General features: G+C 42.2%; 1 protein-coding gene across 1 annotated transcript in view; it reads left to right on the forward strand.

The window, feature by feature from the left end:
• The first annotated feature begins 232 nt into the window (after positions 1-232).
• The window catches only part of BCR (BCR activator of RhoGEF and GTPase), a 33,817-nt gene continuing 21,226 nt past the window's right edge, over positions 233-12,823 (forward strand). Inside the window, exon 1 of the mRNA XM_075215446.1 lies at positions 233-1,741. Within this exon, the coding sequence (XP_075071547.1) occupies positions 772-1,741 (970 nt within the window). The 5' untranslated portion in view covers positions 233-771. The remainder of the gene's footprint in view (positions 1,742-12,823) is intronic.

Consider the following 12,823-nt stretch of genomic DNA (forward strand, 5'->3'; position numbering starts at 1 on the left):
TTAAGAAAAAATAGCAAAGAAAATAATGTATCATGCAAAGTGTTGGACAGACACGCACATAAATACCATTATAATTAAGCACTAAAAAAGTCTGTATTTTGCGGCCCGTTGGCGGAATACTATTCACAAGCAGCGTGTGGTGAGATTCCTGGGAGAAATCAATGCAGTCAGCACCACACACAACTTCCCCAGCCTCCCTCACTAACATGTACATGTAACATTACACGGGAGGAGGAGCGGCGCTGTGCCCGCCCCCGGCACACAGAGACACGGACTGACACACAATAGAGAGGCCGAGGATAAAACAAGAGATACTCAGGATTCCAAACCTGGAACTAAGAGACATCCGGAAGACAGGAGCCTATACCCAGACAGATAGGACCAATTGGACCGGGACGGCAGCAACGAGACAAGCACAAGAAGAGACAGACTGAGGAGTCCTGGTAAGAGAGATCATTTAATAGACGGGACATTAATAACATGGATACACATACACTGTCACCCTTCACAGAGCCTGGAATACAGTGACATCCCGTTTCACAGGCACATCTGGACATAGACAAAGCAACAGTATCATGACAAATGTGCTCAACAGTGTAATACAACCTGATCTGCACATAAACTGGTCCCTAGTTTAATAAGAGAACCTGGATATAAACCTCTAGGTGCCCCATCCACTGTATAGCACAAACTGAATTTACTGGAGATTAATTGGTGATGCTAAGAGCCTCATGCTGAGTCTTCTAGGCGAAGTGTCCCATTGGGGCCAGGATGTTGGAGCCAGCAGGTTTCGCAGAGGCGTGGCGGGCACAATTTCCAGATGCAGAGCCGCCACACATGGAACTGCGCACAGTGAAAGACATGGAGCAAGAGCTGGAGAGGTGCCGGGTTTCAGTGCGTAGACTGGAGAGAGAGCTGAATAGGGAGCGGTTCCGTATGATCTACTTGCAGACCCTTCTGGCTAAGGAAAGGCGAGGCTATGACCGACAGCGCTGGGGCTTTGAAGAGAGAGATCCACCAGGAGGTGGTGAAGAGAAACCATTGGGTCCTGGTCGGGAAGAAAGAGCCCTGGGCCCTGGAAGGGAAGAAAGGAGCCCCGAAGAAAGAAGCAGAGGACCAGGTCGGCGAGAGCCACCTGTTGGAGCCCCTGATCTATCTCCAGGAGATGTGTCTCGGTGCCCCCGTCGCCTGTTGAGTTTCACAGAAAGGGAAGGGCCAGAGCCGCGGTCAGAACGACTCCGCAGGGCAGCCTCTCACCCTGAAGGGAGTCCAAAGCCCCTCCAGGCAGGAGAATCACGCCGTGGCCGCTCTTCAGACAGCAGTTGTGGCTGGGATGGAGAGTATGAGGAAGCTGAATTGAACTCACGTTTCTTACGGGATAACGTATTGCCATGCCCTGGGAGCCACTGGGGGGGAGCTTGGCCTCGCCGCTCTGTCTCACCTCAGAGTTTTGAGGACCTCGGGGGTGGGTATACCCCAGACTGCAGCTCCAATGAGAACCTGACCTCCAGTGAAGAGGAGCTGTCTTCAGGACCCTCTGGGAGGGTTTCGCCGCGAGGTCTGTGGGGTCGCTCTCCTCCATCTCCTGGCAGTGCCAGCCCTCCCACCCCTCAGGCACCTGCCCGCCACTGCCAACTGAGAGTGTCAGAGGCTGCAATTGTCGGTGTGAGACGTAGTGGACAAATATGGCCAAGCTGTGTAGAGCCCGCTGGGAGAGATGGAGGATACCATGGAGATGGTGGTGAGAATTTGCTGAATGTTTAATTTCTTTTATTATTTTCAAACTTTTAGCTTGTCATTCAACTTCCTTTGCTCTATTTCCTTTCCATATATTGTATTATCTTATCTTGCTCCCAGATTTCCATTCTATATTTACACTTTTCACATACCCATGAAACCATGATGTGCTTATAAAAACACTTTATACTCAGGCTGAGATATGAGAAGTACAAAAATGACATAAAGGAAATATCAGGAAACAGATTTTATACTTTATGAAGCACTCTAAATGCTTGAAACAAGTATGTTTATGCCTCGGTATTGTTGGCCAATCAAAATAGCGTGTAAAATATATTAACAACCAAACAAGTGAAAGGGTATGAAACCCCGGGAGAGTTGCAATACCTAGTTTAATTGTCAGAACTCGGCAGCAGCAGGGCCTACCTGTCCTGTAATATACGTCCCAGGATTAGATGTGAACATCACATGATTGGCTCATATGCTGCCCCAGGATGACCCCTGGCCAGGCACTCCCTGCTATAGCTGAGTCTCCCAACCAATCACTCTAATTATGCTGATGTGCATGGGGTTTCCATCCACTTTAATATTAAAGGAAAGCAAAACACACTGTGTAAATACCCTGTTAGCAGCAAAGTATGTAGAAGCTGCCTTAATTTACCTACGTTGAGAGACGTCATCTTGGCAACTTGTAGTAAAAAAGATGGGATTATATCCGAACCTATGTGACGGTACTCTGTATAAATGACCAATTTTTCACTTTCATACATTTTTGGGGTGTAGTTTAAATTTTAAATATCATGTACCGTCTACAAGTCACTCAGAGTAATTGTGTAAATATTAAAATTTGCTTGTCTAGGATTGTGCCAGTATATAATATATATCTTACCCAGTTTTTTTTTTATGAAAACTGTGCAAAAGGTACACAAAGAAATGCAGCACAATGGAAAAACAGCCTTCGCTCTTTGCTTGAAGAATTTGAGATGCAGAGATGTAGAGGGCCATGAGTTTACAGGTTAACTTGCATTTCATTCACTTACCCATTGGTTGGTCCCATTAAGATCTATAAAAAAATCATAAAAAACATGAAAAATACATTTGTCTACACCTTTTCCTAATATTGTGGCACTCCAGAAATTGGTCGGCCCACAGATTGTGGCCACCTGGGCCTGTTGCAGCTCCCAGCCTCAATGAGCGCCATGACAGTGTCTATATGTATTAAATCCTATTTAGTGGTGTCTGGTATATATGATCCTCTCTTCGTTAAAAACTTGAACATCACTAGTTTAAATGTCCGTAAAAATTTCTGATTTTTGCATTACAAGTGCCTTCCTATGTTACGTAGTGACGTTTGTTTGTAGCAATAATAATAAAAAAAAAATTATATTAATATTATAAAATGCATTGGCATTTAAACATGAAGGTGCATAAAAATGAATGTAAACATAATTTTCACATCCCTATTTAGTATTGATCTTGAATAAAAGCCCTGAGAAAAAGTTCACGTAGATACCAGTGTACCGTTTAGATGTTTCCTGCAAATGCATGCATTGTGATGGATAGATTGCATTGTGGCCACCACTTTAACATTTAGGGGTAACTTATCCCATGTGTTGCGTAAGTATTTACCTACATCTGTCCAATTAGGTGTGGAGAAGAAAGGGGGCATGTTGTACAAAAGTGAAGGGTTTTAGTAAATGGTCCCTCTAATATGATGGCAAGAACCAATTAAATGGTTTTTAAGTATTATTGCTGCAGAAATGACCACAGCAAAACATGAACCGCGTGAATGGAAACTTATTATGATCTTTTATGTGGATGTTAGGACAGGATTGTTAAACACCTGAGCTGGAAAAATGTGTCATCATCCTGATTGTGGATACCACAGCAACACCGCTGACATTGCAATATCTATTCCCCGCAGCTTTCTATATAGAATTTCACCAACTACAGAGCTTCCAACGTGACCTATTTTATTAGTAAACTATGCTCGGCTTCTATTCCTCCTGATTATTTTCCACTGGTACTGACCTGGGATGACTTTAAGATATGTGTTTTTTTTATCTTTAAACACATCAATAAATTGATTAAGCACCAAATAAGTAGCAAAAATGGGAGCAAAGCATTGTGTAAAAAGGGACATGTTGGAAGGTGTGATATTTCTGTTTGGGAAACAGATGACAGAGTTTCACAGCCTTCTCCCAGAATACTCCCAGCATGTTTTGAGTATTTTCTTTCTATTTTCACTCATCTTGGTTCCCAAATTACTTGGAACCGTAGGTAATATATGCTTTGAGCTTGCAGTCCATCTAGTCATCTCCAGTAATACTAAATAGAGCTTCCATATTCAGCACTGTGAAGAGAACTGGATGGATTAAGTCCCCCTGCGATGTCAGCTCACTAGTGGGAATTTCTGTGTGAGGTGAAAGCTTAAAGTGAGGGGTTCATCTAAAAGTTTAAAAAAATAGTATATGTCTGCTGCTTTAGGACTGTGTGTATTTTTTAAGTTTGCGGAACTTACATGCTCATGGAAAATGCAGTTCTAGTAAAATCAAAGGTATCTGACAATCACCTGAGCATATTCACTGCTTCTTTTTTTCTACGTGTCAAGCAACAAAATCAACAGGAAATTCCTCAATATTTAGAATAGTGATTTTACAGCTGCAGAAAAGTCGTTTATAGGATAGTGTCACACTGGGAATTGCTGAGATTATTTAATTTACATTTTTTGCATTGCCACTGAAAATGTCTTCTCCAGTATTTTTTTGTTGATTTTTGAGATTTGACATGCAGAGACAAAAAAAAAAACCATCTAGAAATCAGCTCTGTGTTCCAGATATCATTGATTTTAAGAGAGCTGCACTTCCTATTAGCATTTTATCCACTGCTGGACTAAATTGCTGTCTGCAACAACAGCCAGCAGATCACTAGCAGAAAACCACAGGTGTGACATCCCCCAGTAACATTTAATGGATGTCTTTTGAAACTATATTTGCAGTGACTTTTATTGACTTCATTGCTATGGAAAAATCAACCATGTAACACTGTTTTTTGTCAGTAAATATGACATATGTTCTTATACAGGGATATATTCAGAACTTGATGAGGGGATTTGAGGAGAGAGCTTGGAAACTAAGGTCTATAGACACTATGTGCCTGATTCATTAAGGAAAGGAAAGTACAAAAAGGAGTAATTTTGCACCTTGGCAAAACCATGTTACAATGCAAGGGGTGCAAATTAGTTTTTTATTTTACACATAAGGATAATACTGACTGTTTTTTTTCATGTAGCACACAAATACTTAATAGTTTTATTTTTATACTGACATTTGAAGTTGATCTAGGACATGCCTTATCTTTACTATAAATCTGTCCCCACATTTTAAATTTATCTTCCCCTCCAATGCAACATGGTTTTCCCAAGGTGCAAAGTTACTCCTTTTTATAGCTTTACTTTCCTTAATGAATCGGGCCCTATATTTAGAATTCTTTATGTTTCAATTTCGAACATCTCCATAAAACGTATTACTCTGAATATTCAACAATGAACAGGGGCAGGCTGGGCTGGGGTGTATGGGGGCATGCACCCCAGCCCATAGTGGGCTATCTTGGGTGGGGTCACTGGGCTACCTGCATTTTTATTTCTTTAAAATGTTTCTAATTGGCTGCTGAGCCGAGTCTCACCAGCCCCTGGGAATGAATGACAACGACCATTCAGCTGCAGGTATAATTTTAGCACCTGTTGCAGATGTCGGGTCATATCATGACAAGCATCCGATATGCTGTGACGAGCCCTGCCCACCACTGGTTGGTGTAATTAATTCTCATTAATTATTCCTGGCATTAAATTGCCAAGGTAATTTAGTGTTTAGCACCTTTGGTTAAGACGTTTCCAGATATGACTATCTCTGTGGCAGGGATGAGAATTAAGCCTCCGTTCTATGTCTCGCTGGGGCACATGAACGTTCTTTATATCTGTTTCTACTCGACAGGTGAATGGAGGCGAGAGGAAGGATCACATAGAGTTCATTGATCTCTGGAGACACCAGTGCAGTACACTTGGCCATCTTACCAAACCTGAGGAAGTAGCGTATGTTATCATTTCCTCCGGCTCTGGTTATTTGTCCAATTTGGTAGGACAGTCATTGTGCACTGCATCAGTGTCTGTCCATAGCAGTAAATTATATCTATGCAAGCTTCTCTGTTCAACTGTTTGAAAGCAGCTCGGAAGAGAGACACATTTAAATTACAAATGTATGCACATAGCCTTACACTTATGTTCTCTTCTACTCTGCCTTTAATTATCAACTTTATGTGGGTGATACCTTTTTATAACTGTGAATGTGTTCTGACTATGGTATGGCCTGCTGTTACCTTAAAGTTAATGTAAATGAAGCTGAAATTGTAATGTTTCCTGCTGAATCTGGCTCACTGCCTGATCTTAGAACCATTGTTAACCTTTGATGCCTGCTTCATTTACCCCTTTTGATAATTGATAGTCAGAGGGAAGGGGTGTCCTTGTGGAACCACAATTTGGTTATCCTCAAAGTAGGTCCTAATGTGATGGGTTTGTACTATATGGACCATCCATAGCTACATAATCCTGGTGTGTCACCAGCATAGTTTGATCACAAAGCTAATGAGAGGATAATTCCACCCAAGCTCACAACGTGGGTATGGGTGGAATTAGGTGAGATAAATGAAACAAGAAAATCTCAGTTACTTGCACTTCAACGATCCAGCAGATCCCATAGTGCCTCTAACTGTTCCAAGCAGGAAATCCTCCCTGCTGCTCAGGTGGGCTTTTATTGTGGTTGTCCAAACTCCTCCATCAAATAGTGCAGTGGGGGCTGGGTTTGACACTAAGCTCACTTGTGGCGACTGTGTATATTGGTTATTTCTTTGAGGACAATCAATTTGTTTAGTGGTGCCACTGCTGCAGCAGATGAGGATGCCAAGGATGGAAGCATTTCTATACCAAGATGGGCACTGTATTTTTAAAGTTTTGTGTCTGAAGGTGGACTAGTGACATGTAACTAAACTTATACAACTTTATTTCATTTCAAGTTACTATTCCAAGCATCCTATCGAACACCCGAATATTTTAACCATAAGAACCTGGCACTTACATGATTCATTTGCCAACACATACCAGACAATGAAAGTGGCGAGTTCATAAAAAACAAGTGCTGATCCACTTCTGCAGGCTGCATTCAATTGATCATATCAGCGCAAGCTTTTCAGGGCTTTTTCATTTATTCTGCCTGTTACACTCAGTGTACTGTTTTGATTGCTAAATCAGTGATTAATTTTGAATATGGCACAAATGTTGGCTGTTTACTGGTCTCTGAAGACAGATATTTTGCAGCCCTGTGTTAACTTGTCTCTGTATAATTGTTTATCTGTTGGCTGCATGCAGTGGATGAAGCAATTTTATCAATGTTTATCCCTGCAATTCACTAAGATTTATAGAAAATGAGCATTAAATGTTTCAATCTAATTAAAGTAAGAGTTAAAAGGATATAGTCATTTGCTAGCCTAATAGCATAATAACTGATAAGTGTGCTTCTGTCTGCTGCTGCATACATTGCTAGGGCGTTTATGTAAATAATTGGGGGTAATCCCTTGTGCTGAGCATACAAATGAAGCTGCTTGTTTTATAAGGCCATAAAGAATCATTATCTCATATTACTCCACTGTTTAGGATTAAAGGTTGCGTTTATGGCCCAAGTAAATCATATCCTCTCATTCCCTGTCTGTTTCCATGCTTCTGGTGTTTTTTTTTGCATTTCTATGGGCAGCAACAGATACACTGAGAAGATGGTGGAGGGGGAAAGGAGATGGGCAGATGTTAATCAGTCACATCTTGTACAGACCATCTGTCTCTGCAGAACTGCCGGTACTCTTAGCAAAGAACAATAGCCTTGTAGTCTGGGGCACCTGCTAATCCCAAAGCAATCTGAGCCCACCACGGCTCACCCTGTGTGCTCTTTTATTTCCCATATGCGAGCCTGTCTGGTACAATATTATCTTGAAATACTGGCATTGCATCACTTCCAAAATCATGATGCTCTCAGCTCTGCCTTGGGTACCATTAACTGGGGCATCCGTAAAAGGCTCATGCTTTTAATAGCACAAGGAACAGACAGTGGAGGTGGTGGGGGATAGAAGTAGGATGTGTGACATAGAAGGGGAAGAGAAAGAGAAGGCAGGTCATGTGACATTGAGAACACAGCACTCAGAAAAAAAGAACACAGATAGAGGGAGGTCATGTGACATTCTACTGCAGGATATTTACAGCCTAATCCCATTGTGTCCACTCAACCTTATCAGGCTTTGAGCACCTCTAGCTCTGCTAATGGCCAAGCTAGTTAAAGCTTCTTTGTGTTTGTGTAGCTTTTACCCACATCACTCTAACCCTCCCTCCCCTCTATCAAAAAACTCCCCCTGCCCCCATCTTAAGGATATTGCCCTGTGGATACTTAGAAATGATATGAAAGGGGATGTAAATATTTCATGTGCCAATATCTTAACTGCTGATGACCTTATTCAAGCTTCTGTCTCAGGGTGAAGTGAGTGAACTGTGCTTATGTATTAGATATGTATAGTTTTACAATCCTAGGATTCTATAGTCTACAAAACGAAAGATTGTAAATTAAAATCCAACAGGCACATTTTTGATAGGTCTTGAAACACAATAGTGCTGTCTCTGAATAAGATAGAGAATCACTTTAATCAAGGGGTGTTTTGTTTCCTCATCATCATTTATTTATATAGCGCCACTGATTCCGCAGTGCTGTACAGAGAACTCGCTCACATCAGTCCCTGCCCCATTGGAGCTTACAGTCTAAATTCCCTAACACACACACAGAGACTAGGGTCAATTTTGATAGCAGCCAATTAACCTACCAGTATGTTTTTGGAGTGTGGGAGGAAACCGGAGCACCCGGAGGAAATCCACAAACTCCACACAGATAAGGCCATGGACAAGAATTGAACTCATGACCCCAGTGCTGTGAGGCAGAAGTGCTAACCACTAGGCCACCGTGCTGTTTCTTGTATATCTCAAAGTGAATGTGACATAAGTTATACGTATTTCTTTATCAAAAACGTTTTTTTATAAAGATATTTTCTTTTGATATGTGTGGCATAATCATTTTGTCCCTGGGTTGCATTATATTTGCTTTGGTGCGTAACCTCATTAAAAACAAACATTCACTTTGCAATTAAAGCGGAAACAGTGTGTGTTCCCTGTGCTGCCTGTGTATGCTGAGGCTATCTGAATGCTTCTAAATGTGGGAAAACGTTAAGTATTTAGCTGACTGTAGGCAGTCCTGGATGAGTTGATCTGCTCCAGTTGATAATGAGGTAACAGGTGTACTGTATCCAAAACAGAGTGTTATTGAACACATGTGTGTTACACCTGTTATTGCTGCCTGTAGGCTGCATTCCAATTGGATACTGACACAATGTGATCCCTAGGGTGCACACAGCACATTGCAGCATGATAAAATCACAGCCCAGCTGCTCTGGAGGGCAGACTGTGGGGGTAATAAGTCACAGGTGACATTTGCAGTGTCAGACACAAATCCAGGGTTTTGTCATGTAGATAGAGTTTAGCAACACCAATGTGGAATATTCACATATTTATGTCGGTGTTTGTGGCTTTGGAGACTGTAATGTTGTTGGGTGTTGTCTGGCATAGCTACAATATTACTCAGGATCAGATCCTGTGACTTTTTTACAGCAGTCATTGGTACTCAGTGCCAGGTAGTTATTGCAGAAGGGGACATTGATTTTTTCCATATATCTCAAATCTGACACTGGTTTTACTATGGAAAACCAAACACAACATGTGCATTTTGTGTTCAGTAAATAGTCTCCAAAGATACAAGCACCAGTTTATGCTCAATCCTACGTCCTTTGCCTAGCATGTTTCCCCTCTGATTTCATGTGCTGTATCATAGATTTTAGATATAGTACTCTGTAGTTGACACTAGAAACCAATAATCTAAAATTAGTGTACAAATATATAAAGTAAAAAGTATTTATGCTCCATATTAGTTCCATTAGTGAGAATAACAACTAAAACACCTAACTTGGTATCCCCATCACTTTATGGTGGTGAGTGGCTGGGATGGTGTGTAGCTATAGACTGAATGCCTTTCAGGCATGTGGTATTGTTGGCTAGTGGCTACTTTCATCCCTGGAGTGCACAGTGATGGCTAGTTGCTGTGTTCACCACCAAGGCACAGCTATAGCTATGCGCCATTCAGCCAGAGCGCACAAGCTGATAAGATCTCTGCAAGAAAAAGGACAAATCAAGTCCAGATTCCAAATAATTAGGAAATAAGGAAGTAACTGTCCTCCTTGGACATCATCATCAACATTTATTTATATAGCGCCAACAAATTCAGCAGCGCTTTACAATTGAGAACAAACAGTAATAAAGCGATACTGGGCACTACATACAGACACAGAGGTAAGAGGGCCCTGCTCTCAAGCTTACAATCTATGGGACATTTGTAGAGGTGTTTGCTCTTTTTCCTAACAATAGTGGTTCACTGCTGGGATATGTAGTTGGAGAATGGATGCATTCACTCTAGGGATGCTGAGTCAGCAAATGACTGTGATTAAAGCAGGATAATGGGTTGGTGTCCACCGCTGGTGTGGAATGTTGGCTTTTGTCTATATGTTTCCATGAGTATACCAGTTTTCTTGTCTACTACAATGTTTCTGCCTGCCTACCATGGGAGCTCCTTGTGTTCAGTTATCAGTTTGCCTTCTTATCTTGTCTTGAATAGTTATGTCATAAGCTGTCTAAGAGGAGGTATGTAGCGCATACATGTCACTGTGTGCCCTTTGCCACTTATGCAAACTATTTAGCTATCTTCCTGTAAACATCACTGGGCCATTCTACTCCCTCTCTTGTGTATTCCTCTCACTGAGATTAAATCTGTGTGAAACTGTGGTAGTTTCCCAACTCACCAATCAAACTGGAAAAACAGCTCTATCCAATTCCTACGTGTTCAGTGAAAGAGGAAGGGAGCAGGAGAGAGGAAAAATGTAGAGAAACAGGTAGTGGAATCAAAAATATAAACACGTTACAGAGGCCACAGGGGAATGAGTGTTGGATGAACAAATTACTGTGTCTGATGAAATAATTTTTTGGGAGTTTTTCTCTTAATCTGTCAGTTATTTTATTGCTTGGTTTTCTGCATTATTGGGGGTTAATTTGTGGAAAGGTGCTGTCATAAGCTGGGTACACACTACAGAAATTTAGACCAACTTTTAATGCAGAGCGATTTTACATGCGATCGATGTTCCGATCGCTCGGTCCATGGACTGCATACACACTAGCCTTGTTTATGACGATAAAGGGAAGAGCGGACGTCCCTTTAGCGACTTTTTACAACCATGTTGTTGTGAGCAATGACAGTAATTTCGTACTCACTGCTGTGGATCGGTCGGAAGTTTATACACACTGCACAGCGGAAACGAGATTGGAACGAAAATATTAAACGGTACGACCAACCAAATGAGGCGACAATCGTCCATTTGGGCAGACTTTCGACCATCGTGTCACTGCACACACTGACCCGACTTTTGAACGAGCGGTCGTATGTCGGCTGTTTGAGCCGATTATTGGATGAAAACAGTGTAGTGTGTACCTAGCTTTAGTTTTCATAGGATTGATTGCTTACATGTAGCACCCAATTGTGTTGCACAATGCAGATTACGGAAGTACAAGATAGCCACACCCAGCCAGCTACTATGTAGAATAAAGTCCCATTCACATGGGCACTTTTCCTGAACCAGTTGTATGTTCTGCTGAGCTGCATTTCCCGCATGGTGTTCTCTGATTAACCATCACTTAGAAGATTTATCGAACTGTGTTATGAATGGGCAGCAGTACACACAAGCCTTGAGAATAAACAGTAGATGGACCATGGGCACAAGGCAATAGAACACGTTGCAGTCAGAATCCCGCAGGCGTTCACATTTAACTCTTGTGTGTACTGTTGGTGCGTTCCTCAATTAGTCCGTAAACTTTATTTGAAGTGCTGGGGCAGCACAGTGGCTAAGTGGTTAGCACTTCTGCCTCACAGCACTGGGGTCATGAGTTCAATTCCCGACCATGGACTTATCTGTGTGGAATTTGTATGTTCTCCCCGTATTTGCGTGGGTTTCCTCCGGGTGCTCTGGTTTTCCTCCCACACTTGAAAAACATACTAAATGAATTGGCTGCCATCAAAAATTGACCCTAGTCTCTCTCTCCCTCTGTCTGTCTGTGTGTGTGTGTGTGTGTTAGGGAATTTAGACTGTAAGCTCCAATGGGGCAGGGACTGATGTGAGTTCTCTGTACAGCGATGCAGAATCAGTGGCGCTATATAAATAAATGGGGATGATGATGTTGATGATGACAATCCTGAGTTCACCAAATGGTGACTGCTCGGACCGGAACTAGTCTCCGATCCTGAGGAGGGAGATCAGGGCAATCATCCCCCTACCAGCACACTATATATGTCTGCCTGGCGGCTGAGAGGCAGCCAGAGGATCCTGTTCGGCCGCTGTGATTGTGTTTTAAACACAATCTGAGCAGCTGGGTAGCATCCTCTGCTTGTTTCTCAGCCAACAGGTACAATCAAAGTGAAGGAGGGTGTGGGGCCCACCAATCAGATTTCAGGAGGGGCAGGGCTATGCAGATCCCCATTTCCTTCATAAAAACAAGTCCATGGCCGCCACCCTGCCTGTAAATAGTGCTGTGTGAGAGGGACAGCCACCCATGGTTTGAAGGGAGGAGCAGGGAATGAATATATTCATTAATTTGGTTACAATTAAAGGTTTGGGGGGTGTCATAATTCCTTGTTGCCCCAGAAGCTAACATTTCTAGTTACAGCTCTGGTGGCTGCTGCTCAGTCAGAAAGTAAACCAGCCTCAGGAAGAGAGAGCTTGTGTACAAACCATTAGTTGGAGAGCAGGGGGCTATGATGTAATCCATTTAAAGTAACAATATATAGTACCGTTGGTACTACGTTCCCTCCCGGATTCATAAAATTCTTCCAGACTCTTCTGATCGCTGTTG

Source organism: Mixophyes fleayi, chromosome 1 (assembly GCF_038048845.1).
Source record: "Mixophyes fleayi isolate aMixFle1 chromosome 1, aMixFle1.hap1, whole genome shotgun sequence".
Lineage (NCBI taxonomy): Eukaryota > Metazoa > Chordata > Amphibia > Anura > Limnodynastidae > Mixophyes > Mixophyes fleayi.